This window comes from Hyalella azteca, unplaced genomic scaffold (genome assembly GCF_000764305.2).
Source record: "Hyalella azteca isolate HAZT.00-mixed unplaced genomic scaffold, Hazt_2.0.2 contig10622, whole genome shotgun sequence".
Classification (NCBI taxonomy): domain Eukaryota; kingdom Metazoa; phylum Arthropoda; class Malacostraca; order Amphipoda; family Hyalellidae; genus Hyalella; species Hyalella azteca.
The window spans coordinates 49,571-66,102 of record NW_025940654.1 but is presented as its reverse complement, the minus strand read 5'-3'; the positions used below and the strand labels follow the sequence as shown (position 1 = coordinate 66,102).

Here is a 16,532-nt window from a genome sequence, read left to right as displayed (position 1 = left end):
CAATGGTCCAAGTCACCCCGTCAATGGTCCAAGTCACCCCGTCAATGGTGCAAGTCACCCCGTCAATGGTCCAAGTCACCCCGTCAATGGTCCAAGTCACCCCGTCAATGGTCCAAGTCACCCCGTCAATGGTCCAAGTCACCCCGTCAATGGTCCAAGTCACCCCGTCAATGGTCCAAGTCACCCCGTCATTGGTTCAAGTTACCCCGTTCTATACGGTAACCTCCTAATCATTCTGCCTTAATTCAATTACTTAAACAAAAGTACTGGTATAAAAAATAGATCTGACCTGCACATATTCAAAAATCCCGCCAGTTCAATAATTAAACAAATTTTTAAAAGAACTTTATTTCCTTCATTTGAAAAAATATATATATTTAATTTTAAAGTAAATGCACGATTTTAATTTTTCCTATGCTTCTTAACTAGTATATTCTAAAACTTCTTCCGTAAACCAACTATGGATATTTCAACAGAGCCTGCATGTGCTATTCGAGTTTGAAATTGTCGGGGAGAACTGGTTTAGATGAAATTATATAAAAAATGAAGGTATTAAAATAATTGTAGTCTCCAGTATTTAATCAGATCCATGTTACTTGCGTAAAATGTAGTGAGAATAAATGAAATACGTAGATTAAATATTAAGAAAGAAGTGTCTTTTTACGGCATGAAAAAGTTAGTTTGCATTGTCCATAATTGACTCTGCGATAAGGTGCACCGCAGCAAAGTGCGCTAAGGAATTGCGAAGAAAAACGTCAGGGTTCGATCCCGGGTAAGTTTGAAATAGGTATAAGGCAAATGGATAATTGGGTTGTCTATATATAGCTTCATCGTTTTAGTTTCCTAATGTAGCTGCTTATAGTACGGTGCTCAAGTACTGTCACAGATACGATAATGAAATTCGGTCGAGTTTATAAAAATAATATACAAGGTTAATACGTTAATTTAACCTAAAAACCCAAAAATTATCAATGCAGACCTAAAACCTGAATTTTATCAATGCAATTTAAACGACACAATTTAAATGTTGAAACAGAATCTTACAAGTAACATCATTTCAATGTTGTACTGTAATGTCAACACAACGTTGCAAGAATGACGTAGCTTCATTGATCATTTTGGACTAGAATTCAACATGATTCCAACGTCGTGAACGGAGGTTATCAACCTGAGAATGCATAATTACCTTAGGCGTAAATAATAATCGGGGTTGAATCAACCAGTTTTTCGCAACAGACCTCAGCCCATCAGACCCACTGGTTGACTCCTCGTCTTCGTCAGACGATATTAAGGCAAGATGTTTTCGACCGCTGGTGAGTGACATGGTCGTGGCTGTCGTCGTCATCTTGGTCATCCCCGTCGTCGCTGACGTCATTGTGCAGAGGTTCGTAGCTGACGTCATCGTGGAGATTCTTGCGCTCGTGGTCAGCGAGGTCAGAGGTCCCGCGCTGGTGAGTGACGAGCTCGTGCACGGTCTCGTACATGCGGCGCTCGCTGGTCTCGGGCAGACAGAGAGCGAGCAACGCGCACCCAAACGCCATCCCCGAGTAGACCAATAGCGAGACGTAGCTCTCCCCCGCCGGCTGGGGGACAGGGAGGAGGGGGATTGTAGTACAAATAGAACCAATAGGGAGACATGAGGGAGGTTATGGTATAAATTGAAACAATAGGGAGACGTAGCTCCCCCCGCCGGTTGGGGGACAGGGGGGAGGGGGATTGTAGTACAAATAGAACCAATAGGGAGACATTAGGGAGGTTATGGTATAAATTGAACCAATAGTGAGATGTAGCTCTCCCCCGCCGGCTGGGGGACATGGGGAATTATAGTACAAATAGAACCAATAGCGAGACGTAGCTCTCCCCCGCCGGCTGGGGACATGGGGAATTATAGTACAAATAGAACCAATAGCGAGACGTAGCTCTCCCCCGCCGGCTGGGGGACATGGGGAATTATAGTACAAATAGAACCAATAGCGAGACGTAGCTCTCCCCCCGCCGGCTGGGGGACAGGGGGAATTATGGTATAAATAGAACCAATAGCGAGACGTAGCTCTCCCCCACTGGTTGAGGGACATGGGGGAATTGTGGTATAAATAGAACCAATAGCGAGACGTAGCTCTCCCACGCCGGCTGGGTGACAGGGGGGAGAGGGTTATGAGACAAATGGAACCAATAGGGAGGAAATACAAATGCACCTAACACCCGGAAATTTATTTTAAACGGTGCTAGGTAATTCAGTGGACTAAGGTTAATGGAACCAACTTTTCATTAAAATCAAATCCTGAGGAATTCAAACTATTTTTTCGGTAAATCATGTACGTTCAATTGAACAAACAGGCTGCAAGGAGCGTTATATTTAGGCTCGATTGCAGGACTAGATAGTATTGCAACATTTCCAGTATTTTCGAGAAATATAACGACAGTATTTTCAAGAAATATAATAATATTGCCTCGAGACCTAAAATTCAAAATAACATGTACCTAGATTTCATTTTGGACACCGCCTATGGTAACTCTGATGCACCACATTTGACATCTACTGAGCGCCGCCCACCAATGACACCGGAAAAGACTATTAACTTGCTTTTCTTTAGCGCTAACCACTGCGCTACAGTGCCTAATAAATGAAATTGTTTCTTTTAATCAATGAAACGCAAAGCTAAATTGTCTAAAAGTGACACTTGTTGAGAAATGAACGACATTAGGTGCTCACCAGGAGGACGTCCAGGAAGGGGGGCAGGCAGTTGCCCACGCAGTTGGCCAGGTACCCAACCGACGACCCCAGAGCCCGCACCGATGTGGGGTATAGTTCTGATGTCAGTATTGCCACCATCTGGGGTAAAATGTCATCGTTACTGTCTGATGTAAAGGGCATTGTCACTGTCTGGGGTAAAATGGCATCGTCAATGTCCGAGGTAAAATGGCATCGTCACTGTCTGGGTAAAATGTTATCGTCAACATCTGTGGAAAAATGTCATCGTTAACATCTGGGGTAAAATGTTATCGTCAACATCTGGGGTAAAATGTCATCGTCAACATCTGGGGTAAAATGTTATCGTCAACATCTGGGGTAAAATGGCATCGTCACTATCTGGGGTCACATGACATCGTCACTATCTGGGGTAAAAGGACATCGTGACATCTTGGGTAAAACTGCATTTACGTGCGAATCTTCCTTTACGATACTATCAACTGCACAAATTATATTTAGGGAATTGTGGCACTTTTCAAATCCACTCCCCAAAAATAGAAAACGTTTTTAACAGAAATGTAGTAGTTTTTGTTTTCCTTTCCATTGCTTTAAAATTTTGTTTGATTCACATTTTAATGATTCAAATCATCATAATATTGATTGAAAAAAAGATAAATTGGTCAATATTATTCATACAAGTTAGAAGTTACGTATATTAACGATTATGAAATAACAAAAATATAACACTACTCAATATTACAACAATAATTTATAGAACACTCATATGATATAGATTAATTTTACAAAAATACAATACAACAAAAAAGTCGAACCTGCGAGACTCCAACGAGCGATGTGTACGCCATCACGGACAGCAGCATTAGCACCCCGTCTGTGTGGCAACATACATACAATTGTGTGAAATATGGCACACGTGTGTAGTCGTTAACACAATTTTAAGGTGGGAGCGGATCTGCATCAGGTGCCGCCCAGGACTAGGGGAGCACATAAATCAGCCGCTCATGTCCGCTTCAGCTCTGGGTTTAGAGGGTAGCCTCTGGGCAGCGTGCTATCTCGGTATGACTCGGCAGGGCCAACCCTTGTCATACTCTCAGGCGACTATGAAATCGGAGATGAGATTTTGACCAGAAGCTGATTTCGATCGGATGGCCAAGCAAGTCCAGAATAGCTTGGCGCCGAGTGTAGCGACTATTCGGCCGAAGCCTAGGCGGTCCCCGAATTTTGATATGAGTTATACACAAGATAATTGTGATGTGTGAAACATGCCACAAAATTGCGTAGTGATACACTAGATAATTGTGTTTTAAAAATAATATACTACATGTCTATTGTGTAGTGATGAACGATATACATGGCAACTGCGCTGTGAAACGTTATATATACGCGGGTATTGGAAAACTCTACACGAGTAACATTATAAAATGCATATAATATACAGGAATTAAATGTACTATATATATTATTAATGAATGGTCAGCTGGCCCACCGTCAGGGCACAAGTGTGTCACTATGACCCACCGCCAAGGCACAAGTGTGTCACCATGACCCACCGCCAAGGCACAAGTGTGTCACCATGACCCACCGTTAGGGTACTGGTGGAGGCGTAGGAGGCCGAGGCCCAGCATGGCGGCGGTGCAGACGCAGGCGAGGACGGCGCAGGCGCTGCGGCGGCCCAGGCGACGGCCCAGCGGGGCCACCAGCAGCGCCCCAGGCATCTCCAGGAGGCCCAGCAGGCCCAGGTACAGGAACGGGGACCTGGCCCGGAGGTTATGGTATTTATTTATGATGCCCCTGGTCGTTCCAGCAGGACTCCACCATCCCATGGGGCCAAATCGACTCAGGAGTGGCTGTCCGAGAATGTTCCCCACTTCATTACCAAAGATGAATGGCCATCATCGTCACCCGATCTGAATCCTCTGGATTTTGGGATCTTTTTGGGATCTGGTCATACCTTGAGAGCAAGGTCTCGACCGTTCACCATAGCAGTTTGGACGCCCTAGAGGTCAAACTGCTGAAGGAGTGGGCCAAAATCCCGCAGATCGAGTGTTATTCGTGACTCATGTAAGGCTTTCTCTAAGCGTCTACAACTCGTTATTGATGCAGATGGTGGACATTTTGAATGAAATCGAGGGAATTGTATCCCTGAACCTCTGCCTACATAAATACATTTTCAAACATTCACAATTGTTTTTCATTTCATAGTTCTAACCACTCAAAGTTGTAACGCTAAATATTGATGACACTGTATATCGAAATACTTCGATTCATCAGAAAATTTGTAATGAGCTTAGAAAATATCACTCAATTGTATGAATGAGTCATACTGACCATTGAGTGACACACTTCCTGCACGTGTGTCCTGCACTGATATACACCGCGGACCAAACTGGGTCAGGATGACCCGAATGAAGACAAAAAAGTATCGCTATTTGGACAGAGTATCGCACATTGCCATGAGTGATCAATTAAAAAATAAGCTTTGTTCGAGGTTTTAATGAAATTATGTTATTATGGTTACTATTTATGATATAAATTATGATTATTATGTATCGCATTCTATATCTATGTTTTATGTCAAAATATGGACATTTTATAGCACTCAGGCAGTGATTGGTCGCCATGCCAGGCGGTCGCCAGATGGCCAAATAGAATCCGACAATCTGCATCACCAACAGATGGTCACCAGATGGCCATCAGCCTTCTCGACTACCTCCAGATGGCCACCGATGGCCACCAGCCCCACCTGTACTCAGGAGCCTTCAGAGGGAGGCTGATGTAAAGCGCTCCTTCCATAAGCCACATGGCAGCCGTGACCGCCGTGATGGTCAGCATCTCCTTGGTGGACACCAGCGACACCAGGTGCGTCCTTAGGGAGGCGGACGATGGACCCTGTGACCTCAGCGTCCGCTGGGGTGGGGGAGGGGGAGGGGCTCAGTCAGTAATACATAATATGCGTTTAAAAATTATATATTAAAGACAACATTTATAAAGAGGCCAGTGTCTCCGATGCTACACATGTACAATTAATTTCTTATTTTATTTTTAAATATTTAAAACAAAAATTCAAATTTCTAATTTTAAATTTTTTTATTCCTAAAATTTTTTATTGTGTCAATCGATTCATGCATTGTCTTCGACTTTACGCAAGGGTGCCAAATTTCCGATCGATTGGACAGGTAGAAGCGTGTTGAATATTGATTATACGTTTTGTAGCAGACAGACAAGAAGTGAAAGTAAAGAGAAGTGTTGTAAAATAAATGGAACATTGTCCTAATTATGACAAACTTTTTTACCCACACCAAGAACAGAGAGCGGACGTAGCACTGATTCGCCCTTTTGCCGGGACAAGTGTGTCAGGATGACCCACCAGCGTCCACCAGCTGGTGCAGCCTATACCTTGTACACAGCGTCCAGCAGCTGGTGCAGCCCAGCTGGCAGCTGGTGCTGGGTGCCGTGGGCGGCCGCCGCCCCCCGTATGACCCTCTCGGCGTCCATGAGACGCCCCCTCAGGAGCAGCCAGCGAGGGGACTCGTCCATGACCCTGCCGCCCCCGAGGGGATTCATTTATTTATTCAATTTTTAATGTATAGAAATTGAAGAGAAAAATTTGAAGAGTTCATACAGCGATTGTTCCTACGAATTGTTCTTTTTTCATTTTTGTTTAAGGGAAGCATAAGTAGGAGTAGGATGGAACAGAATTGACCATCGGACAGTAGGAAGAGCAGGAGGACTTATAGCAGGCAAAGAAGCAGGAGGACTTACAGCGAGCAGGAGACTACGAGGACTTACAGTGGGCATGAGGGCTTACAGCGGGCAGGAGAGCAGGAGGGCTTACAGCGGGCAGGAGAGCAGGAGGGCTTACAAGGAGGGCTTACAGCAGGCAGGAGGGCTTACAGCGGGCAGGAGGGCTCACAGCGGGCAGGAGAGCAGGAGGGCTTACAGCGGGCAGGAGAGCAGGAGGACTTACAGCGGGCAGGAGGGCAGGAGGGCTTACAGCGGGCAGGAGGGCAGGAGGACTTACAGCGGGCAGGAGGGCAGGAGGGCTTACAGCAGGCAGGAGAGCAGGAGGGCTTACAGCGAGCAGGAGGACTTACAGCGGGCATTAGGGCTTACAGCGGGCAGGAGAGCAGGAGGGCGAGCAGGAGGGCTTACAGCGGGCAGGAGGGGAGGGAGGCATACAGCGGGCAGGAGGGCTTACAGCGGGCAGGAGAGCAGGAGGGCGAGCAGGAGGGGCAGGGCCATGCAGAGCTGCAGGAGGCGCCAGTTCCTGCAGAAGTAAGCAGCAGCGGCCAGTAGGGGCAACATGGCGGCGTAGGGGAGGCTCTCGATGGGGCCGTACAGGTGGCGGTGGGATGCCGGGCACACCTCCAGTGCTGCCGAGATAATTAATTAGTATATTATTTTTAATTTCTCATTGTGCACAATATCGCAAGAAATGGCAGAATTTATACTGCACACCCAGGGGAGACACAGGCTGATTCGTCGGTGGATTGACGTCTACACACATCCAGTATATTCAGAGGGTTATAATCGGAACACACCCACACCTATACAGTCACACAGGTGTGTGCCAAAGACTCAGTATTCACGGCGATGAAGACCGCTACCCACAGCAGGAGGCGGCAGAGCAGACACCACACACCACCTTGGGTCTTTATGTCAAGTTTGGGACTTTCTGGCATGCGAGGGCCGGGAGACAACTCTTAACGTGACTGTTGACTTTCAAGATGCTGTTGCTTGTCACTTGCTGAGGGTTTTGGCCCGTAATTGGACAATGCGGGATCTTACTCATATACGCATCCAGTCGTCTCTTGAATGTCTTAAGGGTGAAGACCCCTCCTCTCAGCTTCTGCGGCAAAGCGTTGAACAGCCACGGTCTTGCCACGGGAAGAGATACTTCCCAAAGAATCTGAATTCTGGCCGCAAGTAGGTTGTCTAATGGGGGTACCCTGCAGAGTTTACTCCTCCTTTCATTGTGATGTCACTATTGTGAATGTTATACTTTCTAAGTATAGAGTGTTCAAATTTCAAAGTGTACAGAATGATACACCTCTCCCTTCTTTTCTCCAGTGAGTACAGACCCAGATGCTCCAGCCCGTCACAGCAGCGCAGGTCCCTTATCCCGCTGATCTTGGACGTGAAAGTCTGTTGACCTGCCTCAAATTGCTGCAACGCACCTGCTTTGAGTGGCGCCCAAAGCTGACAACAAAACTCCAGAATGGGAAACATGAGATCTCCGAAAAGTGTAATCTTTGGCTCCTCTTTTCTTGTTCTAATTGTTCGCCAGGTCTATTCAATCCGTTGTCTGCCTTTCGCAACTATTTCCGCAATGTGGTCATCGAACGTGGCTTCAGCACTCATTAACACTCCGAGGTTTTAAACAATCCGCTTCACTTCGATTACTGTGCATGCCGCCCGATTCCAAGTAGCGGTGCAGCATCCCAGTGCTGTATCTGATTACTTCGAACTTGGTGCCGTTGAATTGCATATTATTCCCTAGGGCATAATCGTAGTTTATCGACAGGTGTTCCTAGCTGTAACCTCTCGCAGGCCAGGTTGTCTGTTATCGGATTCCGCACTCTTGTATTGTATCAAATGATAATATAGATGCGCTAGTAAAATACGAGTCAATGTCAGCGATGTGGATGCGGAAGAGGATCGGACCATGCAAGCATCGAGCTCTGTGGCACTACGTTTCTCACCCTCGCTTAACTCGATTTTGAGTCTCCAATTGCGACAGCTTGTACCCTGTGTGTAGAGAAGTTGTGGATCAAACCTAATAATCTACCTCCCACCTCCGATAGTCTTAGCTTTCTGAAGAACATCCCATCCCTAACAAAATTCGGGGTATGCGTCAGCCTCCGCCCCAAAGTTGCCATGTTCGCGTAAGAGTTATTCTGGGTCAGTTGGCCAACTGATCGCAATCAGCGACTAGTCAGAACCTCCTTGCCGACTTTATGGTCTCCTGAGAGTAGGGCAAGAGTTGACAGAATAAGGACCAGGCGCTTGTAGGAATGTAGATAAATGTAGATAAAAAGGCGGACATAGAGGAGCTGATTTAAGTTCGGTCCGAGTCCTAGGCGGTTACTAATTTAGAGTCACCACCAACTCAAAATTTTGATAGGGATGATCGACTTTGTCAAACGCTTTCGCGCAAAGTCAATGTGTACCACGTCTGCACCAGCTCCCTCCTTTATATAGTATAAAGCGTTGGTGGTACGGACAAAGCGTACGGAAGCGTACAAGCGTTGGTGGTACGGAACTGTACAATTGTATAGTTCAGCATCTTCCGTATACTGATAAAGCCTCCTGACCACTTCTTTCTCAAACGCCTTAATCCTCTACCGCCGTATATGACTCTCCGGTAACTAAACTTTCAACTTAAATTATACGTAAACTATTGAGTGTAGCAACCTGAGGACGTTTGTACGCAACAGAGAACATTTTAAAGTTGTTGTACGTGGCGGCAACCATCAGTGCAAGTCATTTTGCGCTCACTAGAACGTATCCTTTTGGAGAAGTAGACCTGTGACAATATTGCTCCGGTTACTCATATTAGGCGGTATATAGAGGGTTAATGGCCTGTGAGGTCAAGGTATCTGGTCGGTAATTTCGAGGTCTGTCTCTCAGACCTCATTAGTGGATTGGCATTATCAGTCCCACTTTGCCTCACACCCACCACACACCACACACCACACCTGCCACACACCACACCCACCACACAACACACACCACACACCACACACCCAGTGTAGTGAGGGGGTTGACGGCGATGAAGACCGTGATCCCCAGCAGTAGTCGACACAGCAGCAGCAACTCCAGCGAGGGGGCGGCGGCCCCCGCCAGGGACACCACGCAGGCGAGGGCGCTGCCCCAGCAGACTGTGCGCTGCCGGCCGTGTCTGCGGGGGCGCAGGTTTATATTATATTGTTTTACTATAATATGATATATTATATTATATTATATTATATTATATTATAGTATATTGTCCGCATACCCTCTTTATTACCCCGCATACCCCCTTCCACTTACCCCATCCCCATCATCATCCCCCATCATCATCTCAACAAACCCACTCCCCCCCACCTGTCGGAGAGCACCCCCCCGATGGCCGCCCCAAGGACGCAGCCGACGGTGAAGAGCGTCTGGAAAACCGCGCGTAGCCACGCCCGTCCGCACACCAGCGAATACTGAACAATTTATTGATATATGTCTTTAGTTAATATGAATAATTGTAATTAAATTATTTTACTTAGAATATCATTCATTTCATTTTAGGACACTAATTTTAATTCGATTGAATTTATCAGAATTAGGAGTCCCCAAATCGTATCCATATTTAGATGCTGGCCAGACTCTGACTCAGGTGCCGCCCAGGACTCGGGGAGCGCGTAAATCAGCCGCTCATGTCTGCTGCGGCCGGACTTAAAGTACAGCCTATTTGAGCAGCTTGCAAGCTCGGCATGACGCACTTGTCTATGCTCTCCCCTAAGAAAATTTAAAGCCGAGAACGGCTCTGGATTAAGGAACGCCTAGGACTCGGGGAGCATAGTCCACCAGCTTCTCTATGTCCGCTTTTCGGTCTACATTCCGGTCCCCGAATCAGACAGCTACAAGCGCCTGGTACTTATTCTGCCAACTCTTGCCCTACTCTCAGGAGACCATAAAGTCGGCCAGCAGGTTCTGACTAGTCGCTGATTGCGATCAGTTGGCCAACTGACCCAGAATAACTCTTACGCGAACATAGCAACTCTGGGGCGGAGGCTGAAGCATACCCCGAATTTTGTTAGGGCCTTCCCCTCTAATTCCCCTTTTTACCCCACCCCTCCCTCCCCAAGGAGACCTCCCCCACCTCCTCGGTGGCGGTCCAGCCGTACACGGAGGGCAGGAACTCGAAGCTCCTGCAGGCCGCCCCCTCCTGCACCGTCACGCCCCCCACCCCCAGCGACGCGCGGGGGGCCTCCCTGCAGTTCTCCCTGGTAAGAGGGGGGGGGGGTGTAGATATCACACAGTGGGAGGGGATTCCGGGTTTAGATATTACACAAATTATGGTAAATGTACAAAATGAACATTATATCATAAAATAACATGGTAGAGTCAGACACAATTTTTCTGACTGTTTTATTAGCCCAGCGGTGAAAAGTTACCCAAGCGGGCATATTCCTAACAAAATTTAGAGTCGCCCCGGCTTCTGGTACTTCAAATCAGAAGCTGACACGTCTGTAAATTTTCACTGGGATAAGGTGCATCAAAATTTGGACAATCCACCACTCATTGCCACGAGTGTGGGTAGGTTTAATGATACCGTTGGGTTAGTTGTTATACATGTAGACAATGTAAAATAATAATTTAAATGTATAAATATAAATATTAATTAATTAAAATTTTAATTTTAATGTATAAATACATATATTAATTAAATAAAAAATGAATTTCAATGTATAAATAAAAATATTAATTTAATATACAATATTATATTAACCCTTTTCAGCGCGTTTTCTCATTTATGGAAAAAATGCACTATCGCGCTCGCCATGTCCGTTTGTCCGTCTGTCCGTGACCTCAAGTTTTCGTCGACGAGAAAATGCGCTCTCTGTCACTCACTGCAGTGAGTACTGAGTTATATCTTTTATTTATTTGTATAATTATAATCATTCTTACCTGTAGTCCTCCACCTCGTGTTGTAGCTCCCCGTGGGGGTCGGGGCGGGGGGGCGGGGTGGTGGGGGTAGCAACAAGGTCGGGGTCATAGGGTGCGACGTCCAGCAGCTTGCGCCCCGTGAAGTTATTCCTGCTAACAAACTTACTTACAGCAATAAATCATTATTAATTTGTAAAAATTATACATTTTTAATTTTTTTTATAAATAACAATTTCAAATAATAAAAATTATAGCGATAAATCATTGATAATTTTTATATATACGAGATATTCATGTTTTAGAGCTAAAATTATTTGGCTGCATGGTTTAGACGTAGCGGCCTACTTTAAGTACACGTAGCGGCCTAATGTACACGTAGCCGCCTAAGAACACGTAGCGGCCTAAGTACACGTAGCGGCCTACTTAAGTACACGTAGCGGCCTAATGTACACGTAGCAGCCTAAGTACACGTAGCGTGCGATTTCTCGTCTGTGATTGGCTGCCGGAGTTGCGAATTCGTAATATTCACATATATAAGTCTTCACACCCTGAGAAAAGAAATGGGTCAATTCGTCCAAATAGTGACACACTTCATGAACGCAGCACTGATACGCCCAAATTTTTCAGTGCCAAAATGTATGACTCATTCAAGGGTAAGAAGTGAATCGCTATTTGGTCAAAAAATCCCACATACCCAATGAAAATTTACAGACGCGGCAGCTTCTGATTTGGATTAGGTACCAGGGGCCATACTTAAAAAAACTTGCTAAGTGAACGTAAGTACTTACGCTCTATTTTCTTGTCTATGATTGGTGGATTTTGCTTGAAAGGCCGTCAATGATTGGCTGATGAACTTACGATCTCTTAACGTTTTTAGAAAGTATAGGCCCTGAAGCTGGGGCGACTCTAAATTTTGTTGGGGTAAATCTTTGAGTGTATCCATTTACCTCTGCACTTTAGGTGTCGTGTAGTGCGAAGAATCGCTATCGTTGATTGCCAGATCCTCGAACTCATAGTCACCATAGTCGCCACTATAGTCACCATAGTCGCCATAGTCATCATAGTCATCATAGTCATCATAGTCGTCCCACCAGTCGTCGGTCTCTGACGTGCACGTGAAGCCCAGAGACGGCGTGACGAAGTCAGAGACGAACAGGTTCCCGACGAGAGACATGGGCACTGCCGGATTAATGCGAAAAATGTTTAATTATTTAATTAATTAATTAGTTGATTATTTAATTAGTTACTTAAAGAACTTATTGATTAAATAAATAGAAATAATTAAATATTATTTTTTTACTTTTTATACATTAATTGAAATTAATAACAAAATCTTATTTTAATAATCAACTAATTAAATAAAAAATAATTATTATTTAATAAATAATCAAAGAAAATGTTAAAATAAAATAATAGTTATTGATTGTTTGTTAATTATTAATAATTATTTATTACCTAATAATTATTAGTTTTTATTATTATAATCATTTACTTTAATTGACTAAAAAAATTTTATTTATATTAATAATTATTTATACCTTTTATTAATCACGTTACACGTAATTACGTTACGTTTTATTAATTATTTAATTAATTAATCAAACACGAATTTTGGTCATTATTACTTTATTAAATTAATTGGCCATAAGGTCCAAATATTATACACTCTCGACCAGAGACATGGGTACTTAGAAAGAATGGGTTAGGTTACAGTCAGAAAATAATTAGGAAAAATATAATAAATTAAGAACAACTCAGGTCAACTTAAACATAAAAATAAATGGATCATTTTGTCCAACTAGTGACACACTTTCCTACTCTCAGCACAGACAAAGCGCGAACTTAGCACTGATACCCAGTTTAGTGGACCAAAGTGGGTCAAGATTACATATAGAAGAGCAAGAATTGCATCGAAATTTCAATAAAGTCTAATTCGTTTCTTTAATTTTTTTCGGCTTAATTTATCATAGATACAAACACAGAAAAATGCTTGAATCATATTGTCTAAATAGAGATCCAGTTTCTAGCACTGAAACGCTCTTTTTCTGAGCCAAACTTAATGGGTGAGGATGCCTAACGAACTCTTAGACATTTTAGATGCAGTCGCCTCCCTGTATCAGGTGCCGCCCAGGACTCGGGGAGCGCATAAATCAGCCGCTAATATCCGCTTCGGCTCTGTATTAAAGGGAAGCCTCTGGGCTGCCTGGAAACTCGGTATGAAACACTTGTCATACTTTCAGCACACTCCTGTTATTCTTTCTGTCAACTCTTCTTGTACAAATCAGGTCACACTTGTCATACTATCATGCGACTAAAAAGTCGGAAAGGAGATTCTGACCAGAAGTTGATTTGTCCGAGTGGCCAATCAGACCCAGAAAAGCTTTAAGCCGATTGTAGCGACTCTTTGACAGAAGCCTAGGCTGTACCTAAATTTTATCAGGGAAAAAGCAAAAAACGCGTCGGTATTTGGACACACCTTAACTTAATTCTCTGAGTGCAGGAATAAAACAACTTAATTAGTAACAAGATCAATTGTTTGCTGTTGCTTACCGATAGCGGCGACCAAGAAGAACATGAACGTCCAGCGGCCGAAGCCCACGGCCTGCATGACGTCATCCATGACAGGCTCAACCGCAGCCGCGGTACAAGATGGCGGCGTGGAACAAGATGGCGGCGAAGGTGCCTCCATCTTAAAGTTTCTTAAAGCTTCGCTTTTGTATCTATTGACGTTTTTCATACAGGGCCGCAATCATTTTACTTTCATTGACGCAGTTAAACTGTTTATTTAAACTTTTTAATAAATAGATGATACAGATCATGTTATTTTGTTTGAAAACTTATTTTTTTTATTAGACTTGCGTATAGACACGCAGTTATGAATTGGTTTCAAATTAAAAATTCATGTTATCTACTGAAGGGAAATGAGGATTAATAATAATATTACACCAAGTCCCCCTTTTGTCCCCCAACACACCAAGTCCCCCTTTTGTCCCCCAACACACCAAGTCCCCTTTTGTCCCCCAACACAAAATGCGTAATCAATTCACCCACAATACACATGTGTTATATTACCTCGTGTACACAACACATGTGTGTTCTGTCCACACAGACAAGTGTGCGAGCTTGGCTCATGTTTATTCTGTATATTGATATACTGTATACTACTTCAAGTTTGTGTGTTTGTGTTATTTGTGTGACTTGTTTAGCTCTCTTCTTAATGTGTTTGTATTTATTTTTCAATTCTATTTAGAAGTCATGATTTTTTATTACCACGTTTTTCTTAGTTTCGCTTCGTGTCCGTCTGTATCAAAAATTCAAACCTTAATTTAGAGCACTTCTGAAGATCCTGGAAACTTGAAATTTGGCATGCACGCTTATGCTGCCTAACAATTCAAGATTTGACCATCAGAAATAATAATTAAAAAAAAAATTCGGAAACAGAAATTATAAAAAAATAAGAAAAACACGAAAAATTCACGGTTTGGAATTGAGTTTTTTCTCGAACATCCACACTTGACAACCCTGGAAATCGATTTCAATTGCTAAAATTGCTAACTAAAAAAGTAGAAAATAAATATAAAAATATTATCAAAAACCACGTTTTACTGGTTTTTACTAAACTAAAAATAATGAAATAAAACAAATAAAAAAAGCTTTTAAAAACCACGTTTTCTTAACGGACAAAAAAGAAAAACATTTACTCTTACATAACATTAAAGTTATGTAGAATGTTATGTAATGTTATGTAAGAATTAATGTTTTTCTTTTTTGTCCGTTAAGAAAACGTGGTTTTTAAAAGCTTTTTTTTATTTGTTTTTAATAGCTTCACTCTTTCAATATATAGGCTGTTTTGATTGGCAATATATAGGATGTTTTGATTGGTAATATATAGGATGTTTTGATTGTATATATAGGACGTTTGGGTTGGCAATATATAGGATGTTTTGATTGGCAATATATAGGATGTTTTGATTGGCAATATATAGGCTATTTGATTGGCAATATATAGGATGTTTTATTGGAAATATATATGATGTTTTGATAGGCGATATATAGGATGTTTTGATTAGCAATATATAGGATGTTTTGATTGGCAGTCTGGAATTCTCCATTCCAGACTCACCAATTTTCTCGACAAATTTTCAATAATATCAGATAATCAGTTCGGTTTTCGTAGGGGTACTAATACGACAATGGCTACATTTTATCTAGTTAAGGATCTCCTCAGGACTTATCATTCTAAAGATTACTGTGTTGCTCTTTTTCTAGACCTACAAAAGGCTTTTGATTGTGTAAATCACCAAATTCTCTTGAATAAGCTCCACCGGTATGGTATTAGAGGGCCTTTCCTTTTGCTTATCCAGTCTTACCTAGCGAATAGAGAGCAGTTTGTCGCATTGAATGATTTCAAATCCCCCATAGGACCCATCAATATAGGTGTACCTGATCAGGGCTCTGTACTTGGGCCTTTATTTTTTAATATTTTATCAATGATATCGCCTTGTCTTTTAACGTAAACTGCAAGCTTTTTGCCGACGATGCCGTCCTATATGTCTCTAGAAGTTCCTACGATGAAGCGTGTGATTATGTTTCTGAGCTAACAGTGAATTTGTCTAGATGGCTCTTAAAGAACAGGCTTGTGGCTCATACAGATAAGACGAAGTTGATGCTCTTTACTCCTAGACCCGTTTCCTTTCTACGTGACATCACCTTCAATGGGAAAGTTTTAGAATGGGTCGATGATTTTAAATATCTTGGTTTAATAATCGACAATAAGTTTTCCTACAATAAACACATTAACTACGTCTGTCAGGGGCTGAGCAAAGCCCACGGAGTCTTGCGTGCTCTATCTAGTGTTTTACCTCTTCCATCATTAAGAACGCTTTTTTGCTCATTGTCCTTATCTAAACTATCAAACACGTTGCTAATCTGGGGTGGGGTACCTTTTAATTCAAAGAAACGGGTCATCACCTTAATTAATAAATCGTTGCGTACAATATTTCGGGTTAGGTACGACGAAAACAATATCCCATTGACTCGTACTAGTGTGTTATATAAACAGTCGAAAATTTTAAAACTTGACGATATGTACAAATTTCAGCTTTTAAAATTCATGAATAGGGCACTTTTCCATGATGAACGTCTTTTTAATTCTGCATTCGCCTCTCTTGTTCCTCAA

At 42.9% G+C, this 16,532-nt stretch overlaps 1 protein-coding gene across 1 annotated transcript; it reads right to left on the bottom strand.

The window, feature by feature from the left end:
* Positions 1 to 388: 388 nt before the first annotated feature.
* Positions 389 to 14,048, bottom strand: LOC108683190 (solute carrier family 22 member 13; the record flags this gene model as incomplete). The annotated part of the gene is given in 13 exon segments (XM_018172483.2): positions 389 to 1,583; positions 2,714 to 2,833; positions 3,526 to 3,584; positions 4,296 to 4,468; positions 5,457 to 5,620; positions 6,110 to 6,254; positions 6,912 to 7,086; positions 9,460 to 9,614; positions 9,800 to 9,903; positions 10,566 to 10,689; positions 11,375 to 11,503; positions 12,301 to 12,532; positions 13,904 to 14,048. Coding segments are annotated over 13 exon segments (2,031 nt in total), but the record flags the coding sequence as incomplete, so codon positions are not given.
* Between the last annotated feature and the right edge of the window lie 2,484 nt (positions 14,049 to 16,532).